The sequence below is a fragment of the Microtus pennsylvanicus genome, chromosome 10 (assembly GCF_037038515.1).
Source record: "Microtus pennsylvanicus isolate mMicPen1 chromosome 10, mMicPen1.hap1, whole genome shotgun sequence".
In the NCBI taxonomy this organism is placed as follows: domain Eukaryota; kingdom Metazoa; phylum Chordata; class Mammalia; order Rodentia; family Cricetidae; genus Microtus; species Microtus pennsylvanicus.
The window spans coordinates 100929085-100942611 of NC_134588.1; the positions used below are offsets into that span (position 1 = coordinate 100929085).

The 13527-nt window shown below is 51.4% G+C and overlaps 1 protein-coding gene across 3 annotated transcripts in view; it reads right to left on the bottom strand.

The window, feature by feature from the left end:
- The window catches only part of Capn2 (calpain 2), a 53085-nt gene extending 39782 nt beyond the window's left edge, over positions 1-13303 (bottom strand). For all 3 annotated transcript variants that reach the window (XM_075989362.1, XM_075989361.1, XM_075989360.1), the window contains exons 1-2: positions 12815-13303; positions 7722-7791 (exon numbers count right to left, since the gene is read on the bottom strand). In XM_075989362.1, coding sequence (XP_075845477.1) covers positions 7722-7791; positions 12815-13051 — 307 coding nt within the window. In that variant the 5' untranslated portion in view covers positions 13052-13303. The remainder of the gene's footprint in view (positions 1-7721; positions 7792-12814) is intronic.
- Between the last annotated feature and the right edge of the window lie 224 nt (positions 13304-13527).

Consider the following 13527-nt stretch of genomic DNA (forward strand, 5'->3'; position numbering starts at 1 on the left):
CTGAAGGGAGTGGGAGGGACAAGATGGAAATAGGCTACATTTTTGGGCATCCACAAAGGTACAGGACTTTTGCCACACTTTCATACTCTGATGTCTGTCTGGTCACCAGAGCTGCAAAGCCCCTTCCTTCCTCAGTTGTCCTGGGACAGTAGAACATACCCGCCCCAGGTTTCCTTTACCTTGTTGTTCCCTGCAGCCCCAACCATCTTGGGCCACTCCCACAGTCACTATCTGATGTAGGATTTTTTTTTTCTCCTGGTACCCAGGCAGCGTTGATTCCTCATCCTCTTGTCTGCCTTCCCGTTGTCCTCTACCCCACGCCTCTTCCCATCAGGCAGCCCAACCCCCCCCTTTCCCAGCTCACTGCTCAGCTCACTGCCTCCTTCCCACACCTTCAGAAGAGAGAGGTGGAGAGAGGAGGGTCCTTGCTGCTCTCTGAAGCTCCTGCTCACCAGCAGCCCCTTTCAGTGGAAGGGGATTGAGCTGAGGCAACAACATGTAGGAGACATGCCAGAGTGAGGGTTGGCCTGACGAGGACTATTGCTGGTTTTTCACCCATCTTCAGAGGGATGGAGGAACCCCCAGAGGCCCTGGTCTCAAGAACACTTTAGAATCAGGGGTCTCAAGATGCCACATTGTGTGGAGAAAGGAAAAAGGATTCAAATGTCCACATGGTTCCCATTTCACAGATGGGCAATTGGAAACTGATGACTAACATTCCCAGGGTGTTGGAGGCATGCACAGGAGCCCAGGGCATGTGGCATAGGAGCCCTGGCTGGTGGTGCAGGAGCCCTGGCCAGATGGCATAGGAGCCCTAGCCGTGTGGTGCAGGAGCCCTAGCCGTGTGGTGCAGGAGCCCTAGCCGTGTGGCGCAGGAGCCCTGGCTGGTGGCGCAGGAGCCCGGGCCCTGTGGCGCAGGAGCCCAGGCTGGGTGGCACTAATAGACCTCTGGTTCTGGGAAGGAAACAGCAGCAAGGGTGGCCATCACAACTCTACTGTGCTGGAACAGAGGAATCTCAATGTTTCCCCACTACTACCTTCTCAGTCACAACCCTCTCTGACACTGCGGTCACCACTGGACCCATCCAGGCATGAAAGAGAGGCAGTGCAAAGCAGCCTCGTCTGAGTGTCTCCCCTAGAGCACACTGTCCCGTCCCCAGAGGTCTTATCAACTCCTTGCCAAGCTCAGCCTCTTGCACACCGAGCTTCTGTGACTTATCCCATTTCATCTCCACATGGTTATAACCATTTTATGGAAGAGTGCTCTCACTGTTCAAAGTGACAGAGCTCAGGGCCAAGCCTCTAACCATTGGGTGCCCAAGTCCTCCCTCTCACCCTGATGCTTTCAGATGCTGACTGACATGTGTGCCTTGCTTGGCTCTGATGTGAGGACCGAGCCATGCCAGAGAGTAAGGGATGGACAGGAGACGGGCCCTGAAGCCCCGCCCTCTGCCGCACTATCCCCTGCCACTGTCACATTTGGTTGCACTGAAACAAAACCTACAATTACATTTCTTCCACCAGTCATGAGGGTGCCCATCTATACTCCCAGTACATGGGAAACTGAGGCAGGAGGAGCTCCTTGAATTCAAGGCCAGCCCAAGCTACGACATGAGAACGCATTTTACAAAACAAACCCCCAGTTCGTCTCCTCGGTTGCATCCCTCACAGTTTGGGTGCCGCGAGCCATGTGGCTGGTGGCTACCAAACGGGCAGTGCAGCTGGACACTGGCATTGTTGCTAAGTGCTCTGTTGAGACAGAGCTGGTCGAGCCTGCCTCATTCCACACCTGCCTTCTAGGCCACCTGCTCTCAGGCAAGTCAGAGACAGCATGGGCCGTCTCATCCTGGGGCTCACCATCCATGCAGTGATCTTGCCCGGACCCGACAGCGCCTCACAGGACATGAAGTCCTTATTGCCGCATATAGCAGCCTTCCTGGAGCTAACACTGTTGGGGGCTGAGGCTGAACAAGGCTCCGTTGACTTTGAACTCTTCTCCCAAGCACAGGGGAGGTGACTGATTTTTAAATCACATGCTGCAAGTGTGGGCCTTTGGAAAATCTGATCTAACCCTTTCTTCCCAGACGTGAGATGACTGAGGTCATACAGGGATGTGCTGTGGCGCCCAGCCACAGACAGCTGGTGGGAAAGTTGAGGGAGTGCCCAGACAGCCAAAGATCATATCCTGATCTACAGACCCAGAAGTCAGTCCCACTACCCGCTGGGCATGCTGGGGCTTCAGAGGACAGTTGGAGGTGAGCTGGAGGCTCTGATGGATTCCTACCACTCTTAACTCCACAGCCAAACGCAGAGCTATCACAGGAGGCTGTAGCCTTGCTGTCTGATGGCCAAGCCTGGGGCCAGCCAGGGCAAGACAGGGCCGCCGGAGCGCCAGAGTGCTGGAGCGTCGTTTCTGCTGCCTGAAACTGCAGCAGGGGAGACAGCTGCGAAGCAGACAGCAGCCTCGGGAGAGAGCTGTGTCAGAGCCTTTGCAGCAGAGAGGAAGTTGCGGAAGCCATGACTCATAGATACTAAAGTATTCCGGGAGGGGCCTCTGTGGGGGTGGGGTGGGGTGATGGAGTAGGAGGGTGGGGTGGGGCTGGGGGTGAAGGACCTGAAGAGAGAAGGATGTGTTCACTTTCTTCTTTAAACTAGCCTACACCCGTTTTCTGGTTATTGTCTAGTTTTGTTTTGATTTTTTTAATTACAGGCACCAGCATCGTCTTCTTTTATTCTTATTCTTCTTGTTAATTTGGTGTGCTTCTGAGATAAAGTTGCCTGGAACCCTCAGTAATCCTCCTGTCTCAGCCTCCTGAGTGCTGGGATTACAGGCACCCACCGTGCTCAACATTTCCACGTATTATTTTAAAGAGGCAGCTGCAAATTCCAAGAGAAGGCTGTCATACACAATTCTTGGCTGGTACTCTTTGAAACTGTCAAGTTCAACAAAAAACAAGAAACGGCCGGGACACTGTCATAGTCGAGAGGCGCCCTGGGAGACACGACAGTGATGTAATGTGGCATTCTGGAAGAGACCCTGAACCTAAAGGGTCTATGTGAAGTGTGGCCCTTAGGAGAACGCACCGATACTGGTTATCAATGGTAGCAGATGTACCACCCTCATGAGATGGTCGTAAGACTAGTTCTGGGCTACAGGAGTCTCTGTGCTGTCTCCTCAATTTTCTGCAAATCTAAAATTATCCTAAAAGCACAAAGTTTATTAAAATGCAAAAATTCCTATTATAAGGATGAATTTAAAAATTCACATGTGGGGGCTGGAGAGATGGCTCGCTCAGTGATTAAGGGCACAGGATGCTTTCCAAGAGGATATGGGTTTGAGTGCAGCATCTACATGGTGGCTCGCAACCATGTAACTCCAATACCTTCTCTGGCCTTCTTGGGCACTGCACAAACAAGGTACACACACACACATGCACACATACACACGGGGGTGGGGGCAAAAACCCATACATATAAAAGTGAAAGAAATTAAAAATTTAACATTTTACGCCAGGCTTGGTGGTACTGCTGTAATCTCAACACTCAGAAGACTGAGAGCAAGAGCATTGTGAGTTTGAGGATGGGATACATATGAATTCTAGGCCTCAGCTACATAGCAAAACCCTTTAAAACAAATAGATAAGTAAGAAACCCAGGCATGGTGGCACAATTTATAACCCCAACATCTGGAGTATAAAACTGGGGCACATTTGTAATCACAGGCTCAGGAAGCTGAGGGAGGAGGATTGCTTCAAGTTTAAAACCAGTCTGGGATACCCAGCAAGACACTATCTCAAATACAGAGCAACAATGATAATAATAATAATTACACATGCAATTTTTTAAAAAGACAATAGCTAGGAAATGGGTGTTGGCTACTTTGTTGGGACAAGCAAATTCATCCTCCTCTTTTTCTACAACGTACCAAGTGGACAACGAACCCAGCATTTAGTCTCCAGTCGGTGACCTGCCCGAGCTCCATTGTGAGTTCCAGGCAATTCTGGGCTAATACAGAGATATTTTCTTTAATGGTTTATTTCCTGACTTAAAACCTTTCATTTTAGTTGTTTAAAATATTTGAAAGTTCAACTCCCAAAGCCAAAGAGCGAGCGCCTGCCCCATTATGCTTCCTTCTCCCCCGTTTTCATCTTCTGAGTGCTCCAGACTTGGGTGCGCCCTTCCCCCATGGCACGTGCACCCTTGCATTCCGAGCTCTTCAAATGTGCATGCAATTAATACAAAGCCTGGTTTCCCTTAAATGTCCTCAGAGCACTTACGTTACCTACAGGTGGGCAAAGTCCCCCAACACAAGACCACATTATTACAAAATGTCGAGTGTCTCATGAATGCAACTCAGTGCCCCTGAACAGTGTGTATTTCCCCTCATGAATAAATGGTTGACAGGAACTGTAGCTTGCTATCGCCCTCCAGCATTTGGGACTGAGTTCTGGGATGCATGCTATTAAGTGTGATCTCTGACGAATGTGTGCACTCTTCACAGCATTGCAAAGCCGAGGAAAGCTAAGTTGGACCATTGCTAAGTTGGGTACTCTTTGTAGTACCACTATTACAGAAGGGAAGACTAAAGCTCACAAAAGTTGAGTGGCCTGCCCCAAATCATAAAGGCTATTAAGTGGTAGAGGGCATAAAACCGGAAACTCTACCCTCGGGGCACATTTCCCACCCAGCCTCTGCCTCTCTGAGGAGGGAAACACTAGGAGGCTGTAGGGAAGGGCACCCTGAGGTCAGACACTTCCTGGTGGCTCTTCTGGGAACCAGATGAGGGTGGAGGCAAATTGACTCACTTCAATGGCCCAGAGAGCACAGGTCTGTGGTTTGAACACCTGGGACAGCAGGGAGAACCTTACACTCTGGACTGGATGCCAGAGGCCTGCTGGGCAAAGGCTCGGTCACCACCAGCAGTCACAGAGCCTCTGGCCTCTCTCTGGGCCAGTCTGGCTGAGGCTTGGTCTTTTATTTCCAACCTTCCTTGAGGAAGGGTAGAATTTTTTTGCTGAGTCCATGCCTGGTCCAGCCGCCTTCTGCTGTACAGGTGGCTCATGGAGGGAGCCTCTCAGTGCAGGAACGCATGCTCCCGCACACGTGCTTGTGCATGCACACACAGACGGTTTGAACCCTTTGAGGGACGGCTGGAAGTCGAGCCTTCTAAGAAAGCGGGTGAGATCATGAATAAAGCACTTCACAGCAAAGGTCATAGACGGACACCGGGACGTGTACAAGTCTAAGAGAGCCATTTACGCAGGCTCACTGGGTCACCGAATGCATTTGGGGTAGGAGGCACAAGTGGAGAAAATGAACTCCTTGCCCAGCTCAGCACCATGGGTTCAGACCCCGGGTGGGGTCATAAAGTGAGTGCAGGAACTGCATCAGACCAGAGCTCAGGCAATGATTAGAGCACAGCCTTATAAGCACCCTCCTCTCTGTGTTTCAGTTTGCATATGTGCGTGGTGAGTGTAAAAATACGTACTTGGGCTCAGCGGTTAAGAGCACTGGCTGCTCTTCCAGAGGTCCTGAGTTCAATTTCCAGCAACCACATGGTGGCTCACAACCATCTGTAGTGGAATCTGATGCCCTCTTCAGCATAAAGTCATACATGCAGATAGAGTACTCATATACATACAATAAATGAATAAACCTTAAAAAATGTATCTATGTGGGACTTGGGATGGTTGCATATGATAATGAGATCAAAACAAACAAAAAGACAATGCTGAGTTACCCATTGTTTCTCAGGGGATGCTCCTTACTGCTCACATACCAGACCCAGGAATGGGGGACAGCTAGCCACGAACCGAGAAGGGCTTGATTTTATTGACTGACTCGTTGCTGCCACAGGGATTGAACCTAGGACCTCATTCCTGCCAACTGGTCAAGCGTTCTACCATTGTTCCAGCCCACAGCAAGAACAGCTTTAGAGGGCTGAATGCCACCTATCTGTGGGTTCTGATGCCAGCTTATTTAACTTGCTTCCCTCTGCAGTTTGGGAAAATTGAGGTCCCCAGTGATGCCTGGGCCGAGACCCCCCAACTCCTGACATTCATTCCTGAGCCTGTGTTTCTGCCACAGCCCTGTTCTGTCATTCCTGAGCCTTTTGGGACTTGGGGATGTTACCACCCCTTCAGGACTTCATGCCCGGAAGCCGAAGTAAGGGCGAGAGTTCAGTAGACTACATTTCATGACCCACAATCTCATTAGAATCTTCCAGAATAAAAGCCAAGAGAAAATAAAATGGCTAGTCGGCGCACTTCAGAGACCTTAAACATTAGATCAATTGCCAAGAAAGTTTAGGAAGGTTTATATTTCTCTTTTTTCATTTGGTTCTGGACTTAGAACAAGCAATTTCTCCCAGGAATTTAACCGTGTGGCCCCCTCCCAAACCAAAACTTGGTGGAATTGAAATGGGACTTAACTCGGGTGCTTGTAATGTGTAGCGTGGCCCTTCGGATGTTTTCAGAGTTCTGAAGCAGCTGTTTAGGCTGCGAGTAGGGTTCAGTAGCTGCTGGATTTTTCCTGATCCTTCAAAAACTTCAAGCTTGGTCATAACCTTAATCAACACCCAGCCCTTACCACCTCCACTTTCTCGAGCCAGTGGCTCGCCTCACTGAACACCTTAGGTAAACTGGGATACCAGTCTGCTAATTCCTGGGAAGGGAGGGCAGAGAAGGGAGGCCTGTTTCCTGCAGGTGAGAAAACTCTCTGGCATCTTAGGAATCCACACTTAGCATGGTTGTGTTCCAACAGGTCTGGATCCTGTTTTCCCTTGAGGTTGCTCTCTCCTTAGGATTTGCACAGGCCATGATGTCCCCCCCCCCAAGGTGACATGTTGGCAGGCCTCTTTGTAGGGAGATCACCTCGTCACTTAACACTCTAGTGCTGGGGTCAGACCAAATGTCTGTACACCAGGCCTCTTCTCTGGCTACAGTTTGGTTTTAGCACACTTCTCTGTAAACTCAGAATGACCAGGGGTATCTTGGAGCGTAGACAAGCACGGCTTAGTGACTGGCCTAGGAAATAGTGGCTGCCATCATTAAGAGATCAGAACCCTTGTGAAGCGGGCACAGGAAGGGGGTGAATTCTGGCTGGCTAGTTTTGCTACCATGGGCTTGTTAGGAAGCTGGTTGAGGTGGACAGCAGGTTTCCAGCTTATCAGAGTAAGTAATCTGCTCCAATAATTATAGGCCCATGTTTGTTATGTATAGGAAAAAAATGAGGGTGGATTCTCAATGCTGAGACTTCATTGAAGCCCGGGAAGTTTCAGAACGAGGCTAGGGGCTCTGGAGCTGGAATTCTCAAACACAGCCCTCTCAATCTTGATTGACACCTGGGCTAGTTTGAATCCATGAGTATTACAGTTGTGTGAGTATGCACAATCCTCACAGCTTACTCTGGTGAGCCACAGGGAGCCAGCTGCCTGCAGGGCTGAGCTGGTCCTGGCGCTTTCCACTTCCTCCCAGTAAGGGCTTCCCCTTCCTCTCAGCAGAGGTTTCCCCTCCTTCATACTGTGTCACTGCCTCCTCTTGGGGACCTGTTTTGGACCTCCCAGAACTTCCACCTTAGTGTCGTGGCTGGCTGGGGGACATCCCCAGGAGACAAGATGTTCAGGGAACTTTTGGGAGTGGAAGTCACCACAGGGCTCGAGAACAGAAGCCGTGGAACTTGCAGCTGACATGGTACAGGTTGTCCCAGACCCCACGACTTACCCAAGGCTCCTTGGCAGATATCTGTGCGGGTGGCTCCTCCAACAATGAACTGGGGGTCAGAGCAGATCTCCTAGAAACAAACCCACAGAGTAAGGTCAACATAGCCGGCAGAAGCTTGTGAGTCCAGCCCCTCCTCCTAGTGCTACTCAACTCTGAGGAGAGTTCCACAGTCAGATCTCCGTGCTAGTCATGTGACCTTGCTCCATTGGCCCTAACGGGGTGGGGCAGGGAGGGGGGCTTCCAGGAAGTCATCAGACCCCACACATTCCAAATCACCGCAGTCGGCTCCTTTATGCTGTTTACCAAGGGCAGGGAGTACATCCAGCTTCCTTTGCCAGGCTTTCAGACCCTCCATGCTAAGTGCCCCGCTGCCCACCATTCTGGCACCTTCTCTTCTGGGCCTGCATGCCAGTGGTTGGGCTTGCAAGGCATTCCTCTTTTGCCTACATTTTTCCCAAACCGTTCATCTTTCAAGTCTCCCATCCCTCTCCTCCAGCATGAAGCCTTTCCTCCTCATTTAGCTCCACTCTTCCCTTTGAGTTCCTTCCCAAAGCCTTTGGGGACCTAAACCTGTGTTGTGTGGTGGTGTTCACGGGTCCTCCTCCATCTTTCTAAAACACGTGCTTCTTTGGGTTAGGGGACTGGATCCAGCCCTTCTGAGTTGGCCCCAGGACTAGAAGAATTCATGCACTCTGTACCCGCTGTGCAGACACTGCTTGGAGCCTTATCTCTTACAGCCCTTTGGGAAAACTCAGGGTGATGTAGCTCCTCTTACACGTGGGGAGCAGCTCAGGAAGTAAAGTGATTGTTCAAAGCTCCTTGCCTCTCCAGGAGTAGAAATCACTGGGATTTGAACTCCTTAATGCTAAGCCTCTCCATCCTGTGCCTCTGCCGTGGTTGTTCCCAACAGCCTGATGGAAGCCACGGTGGAAGGACTCAGCCCTCCAGCAGCCCCCTGGATGTGTTTCCGGATTTCGAAGAGCTCCACCCAAAAGCCACAAAGGAAGTCAGGGCCCAAATCTGAGCAGCTTTTGACTCAGAGATGTTGGTTTGTAGGAGTGCCACATCTGCATAGAGTGGCCTTGCCCCTTGGGCGTGCTGCTGTCTCCAGGAGTCTTCCCTGGGTGAGAGAGAGCTCCATCCTGGCAGCCTCCTGCAGCACACCAGCTCACAGAGCATGCTCCCTTCCTGCTTTCCCAACAGTCTGCCTGGCGAAGGAAGGGATAGCAAGAATGCACTTCTGTCCAGGCAGGGAAGCCAGCTTTCCCTAAGTTCTGCCAGGCAAGCACTTATCCTGGGGGTGGTACAGACGGGGTTCAGTTCCAGGAGCTCCTTAATCACACTGATCAATCAGGGACCAAGCTCTCTCTCACCTCCGGAAGGGGCTACCATTACACTTCAGGAACTGCCTCAGGGTCTCCAGAGAAGCCCAAGTTCAGACTTCACAGCCCAGAGACACTTGAGAAAACAGCCCTGCCTACAGCCTGTGGAGCCTGGAATTAAACACGGGTGTAGCCACGTAGCAGCAGAAGAAAGGAGCGCCTTGGATTCTGACAAGGTAGTGAGAATCTTGGCAGTGCCTCTTAATGCATAGGTCCTAGGATGCGGGTGGGTTACTGAACACCCTGAAGCTCGATCTGCATCTGTAAAATGGGCTTGAAGACAAATGTAGCACCCATAGAAACTGTTCTCAGGGTCAGGGCAGATGAACACTAACGGCCTTGCCATGAACTCTATAAATGACAACTCTATAGAGGACCTGATGTGCCAGCCTTGGGTGATGCAGTACCACTCCTATCTGTGGCCTCAGTGTGGCCATGGTCATGCTCTACCTCATCCCTCTTGTAGTGAAGCCCTCTCCTGCCAGTGTTATGACATCCCCTCAGGAAGAGTTAGCAGCACCCGCCCCTGCCCCCAGGATGGCTAACCAGCTCCCTTGCCCTGCCCTGCTTTCTCTTCCTCATGGCTATTTCATTCTTTCTCTGGAAGTCATCTTTAATCCCTTCCTCTGTCATGACTCAACCTTTAACAAACTCAAGTTGCCTACAGCTGCCCAGTCTCTCTCTCAAATCAAGCCATAGGTGTTAGTGCGCTCTCTCTCTCTCTCTCTCTCTCTCTCTCTCTCTCTCTCTCTCTCTCTCTCCTCTTCCTGTCATTTAGACATCCTTCTTAAATGAGTGAAACACACACACTTCACTTCCATTCCTCCTACTCCAGGGTCTCCAGCCTGCCTGCCCGCCCCCACCCTCCCCCACCCCATCCACACCATCCACACCATTGCTCTTTTCCAGTCTCCGATAACTGACTAATGAACCCAGGGGTCACTTTTTTTTGTACCATTGCCTGACTCCACCAAGGTCTGGAAAGACAGGCCTGGCTCCACTCCTGTATTGTTCTGAGGAAGTCTGACATGCCCAAGCTTTAGTTTCCCCAACTATAGAATGGCTATGTGGTGTGTGGCCTGCCCAGGCAGAGTCCCTGAAGTGGCCCTAGATCTCTATCACCTGTTGAGAGAACCTTTGTGGGCTTCAGAAATAGACGCTAAGTAGCCTGTGCCTGGAATATAACAGGTGTTCAGTAAGTGTTCATTGTCTGAATGGAAGGGTGAAAGAAGGTGTGTGTGTGTGTGTGTGTGTGTGTGTGTGTGTAAATGTCAGCTTGCCTCAGCCTAGAGTCATGGAGAAAATAGTCGTTTCAAAGAATTATCCAGATCTGGTTGGCCTGTCGTTCTGTCGGTGAGGGATTATCTTGATTGCTAATTGACACCAGAAGACCCAGCTCATTGTGGGTGGCGCCATTTCCCTAGGCAGGGGAGCCTAGATAGGGCAGACAAAAGCAACTGCCCTGTAGCATTTGATCATCTCTGCTCTGGACTGCGGGTGTCATGTGACTAGCTGCTTGAGTTCCTGCTCTGACTTTCCCTTAGTGTTGTGCTGTAACCTGGAATTGTAAGCTGAAAAAATTCTTTCATGCCTTCAATTGCTTCTGGCCAGGGTGGTTTATCGTAGCCACAGAAATGAAACTTGGATAGAAAGTAAGTTGTAAAACAGTACACAGAAGTAAGGCACATTTTCTCCTGCTTGTGAGTCATCTCCCCAGCCGGGATGTCATTCAAGGCTCACAATGATTGTACATTCGTTCGTTCATTCATTTTCCAAATACTCAGTGACTTCGTTTTGTTGGTTTGTTTTGTTGTGATTGTCATGGATGTCTCAATGCCTGGCCTAGAACAGCACTTTATAAATGCTGAGGAATGAATGCATGCGTGAATATTGAGGAGGAACAGTTCTCTGAGACCCCGAGACCACAAGGGCAAACAACACACCAGCTCGGCAGAACAAGAAAACACATGGGACCGCATTGGTTCATGGGGGAAATGCTAGGGCAGAAGTTAGCATAGGGCAGAGAACAGCAGGGTGAAGTCTGCTAAGAGTGATCAGGAAAGACTCTGGGGAGGAGACCTGTGACAAAGCCCCAAAGAATGTAAATGAACTAGATTCGGAGGTCGAGGGGGGAGCATGCCCGGCAGGTGAGAAGGGCAAGGGAAAAGAACTGGGTGTCTCTGGGAGCTGCACCCAGTGTGAAGGACAAGAGAGAGACTAGAGAAATTTAGCTTGCTTCATTCTTATCTTTTCGTTTGATACAGTCTTACTTTGTAGTCCAGATTGGCCTGGGACTTACTAAGCAGCCAAAGCTGGGGCCAAGGTGTGTACCACCCGGCCGGGCTGCGGTGAGGAGCAGAGGATCAATGACTCACTCAGTGCACCCAGGTGCTCACCGTCCTGCTCCACAGAGACTTTCTGGTTTTCCTTTTCATTTATTTTTTTTAACTTGAGCCAAGTTCTCATGTGGTCCAGGCTGGCCTCAAATGCGCTGTATAGCCAAGGCTAGCTTTGACCTTCTTTTGTTGTTGTTATTATCGTTATTATTATTATTAATCTTTATTTTGTGTGTGTACATGCTTGCAATAGTCCACATGTCTGCCACAGTGTACATGTGGAGGTCAGAGGACAATTTTTGGGAGTCAATTCTCTCTTTCCACATGGGTTCTGGGATAGAGCGAAGGTTGTTAAGCTTAGCAACTTACTCACGGAGCCACCTCAGTGGTCACCCCGCTTTAACTGATCCTCCTGTCCCCACCTCCTAAATTCTGGGATTATAGACTATAATCTATAGATTATAGATTATACATTACTATGCACCTGGTTTTATGTGGTGTTTGGGGTAGAACCCGGGGCTCGTAGAGCACCCAGCTGCTCTAGGGTACTCTCTAGATCTTGAACTGGATTCAGGATAACTAAAGTGGCCTGGGAGGATCAAGAGTATGGGAGCAGGGCACGAATGCCCAGTTCTAACAGGAGTCTAGATTTCCTCTAGGTTCCCTGGGAAAGTCAAGGCCAGCCAGGCGGAATTCCACTGGAGACTGAAACCACCCGGGAACTGGGAGGGCGTAAGGGCAGAGATCCTGAGGGTTGGCCTAAGAACATTTGGGAGTGGGACAGAGGTTCCCAGGTGAGGACTCTGGGCTAGCCAAATAATGAATAACAGGATCCTTAAGCCTTTCAATTCTTTGTTAAGTTACCCGGGGAAGTACTGGGGAGCAGGGAGGGGTACACTAGCTACACTTTGAGAAATAAACAAGATCCAAGCTGGATAAAACCAACCATCACAGGTACTTGTGACCACCTATGTAAGCCAGCGCCAGGCTGTGCCCACCCTTTCCTCCCCGAAGCAGTCGGAAGTCTTCTACCCTACTCGGATACTGACGCGCACAGCAGAACCATGTCCCCTCCCTCCATCTTAACACTAGAGTGCATTAAGTTTCACCCCAGCGGCCCTGTGTCCCCGAGGCTTTGTGAAGACAAAGTCGGCCTCCTGGGCGTGCCCGCTACTGGGATTTGGGGTCCTGTCCTGCCAAGCGCTCTGGGCTATCTGGGGGCAGGTCTACTGGGTGGGCCACAGCCTGCATCTGCAGGCCCCTTAGCAGCAATCGCGGAGCACAACCAAGCTAGCACTACCGAGCCCGGGAGCCTTGGGTCTTGGCTTCCACTGCAGCCCTTCCCGGCCCCACCCGGTCTCCTGGTGCTTCCTACCGTGGGCCGCTTCCATTCGATGCCCCGAGTTTTGCTGGAGTAGGGCCCCAACTCCTTGTATCCCAGAGAGGACGGCAGGGCGGGGAAGGAAGGATCCTGGAAGAGCGCCCCGGCCTCCAGGCATTCGTTCCGCAGCGTCTCGTAGTCCTGGTTGAGGTACTTGACGGCTCTCTCATGCGATCCCAGCCCCTCGGCCGCCTCGCGGTCCTTGGCTAGTTTGATTGCGATGCCCGCCATGGTACCGATCGGGCTGGCTCACTGCACAGGGAGAGGGCTCGCGGAGACGCTGGGCGCTGCACTCGGCTGGGGTGCGGCCGGGCCCGGGGCGCTGCAGCGGATTGCGGGAGCCGCTGCTGCAGGCGATGATTCACCGGCTGGGAGAGCCTGGGCCGCGGGGTGTGGCCTCTGCCTCTCCCTGCCTGCTCGTCGCCTAGCCCAGGACGCGGTCAGCCGGCGACCTGCACAGCGCCAGCCCGACCGTGGAGGACTGCGGGGCCGCTGCTGCCACCTTCGGACGGTTCCCGGGATGGCGCGACCCGGTGGTGGGGAATGTTCACAAATTGGAATGGGAAAGTTGAGACTCAAACAAACCCCAGCGTGTCGGTCGCGAGGAATGCCGGGCGAAACTCAGCAATGACTGTCCAGGAAACAGGATGAGTCAGTCGCAGTGTGAGCGTAGAGACTAACTCCAGTTGCCACTCACCGGCCCACGA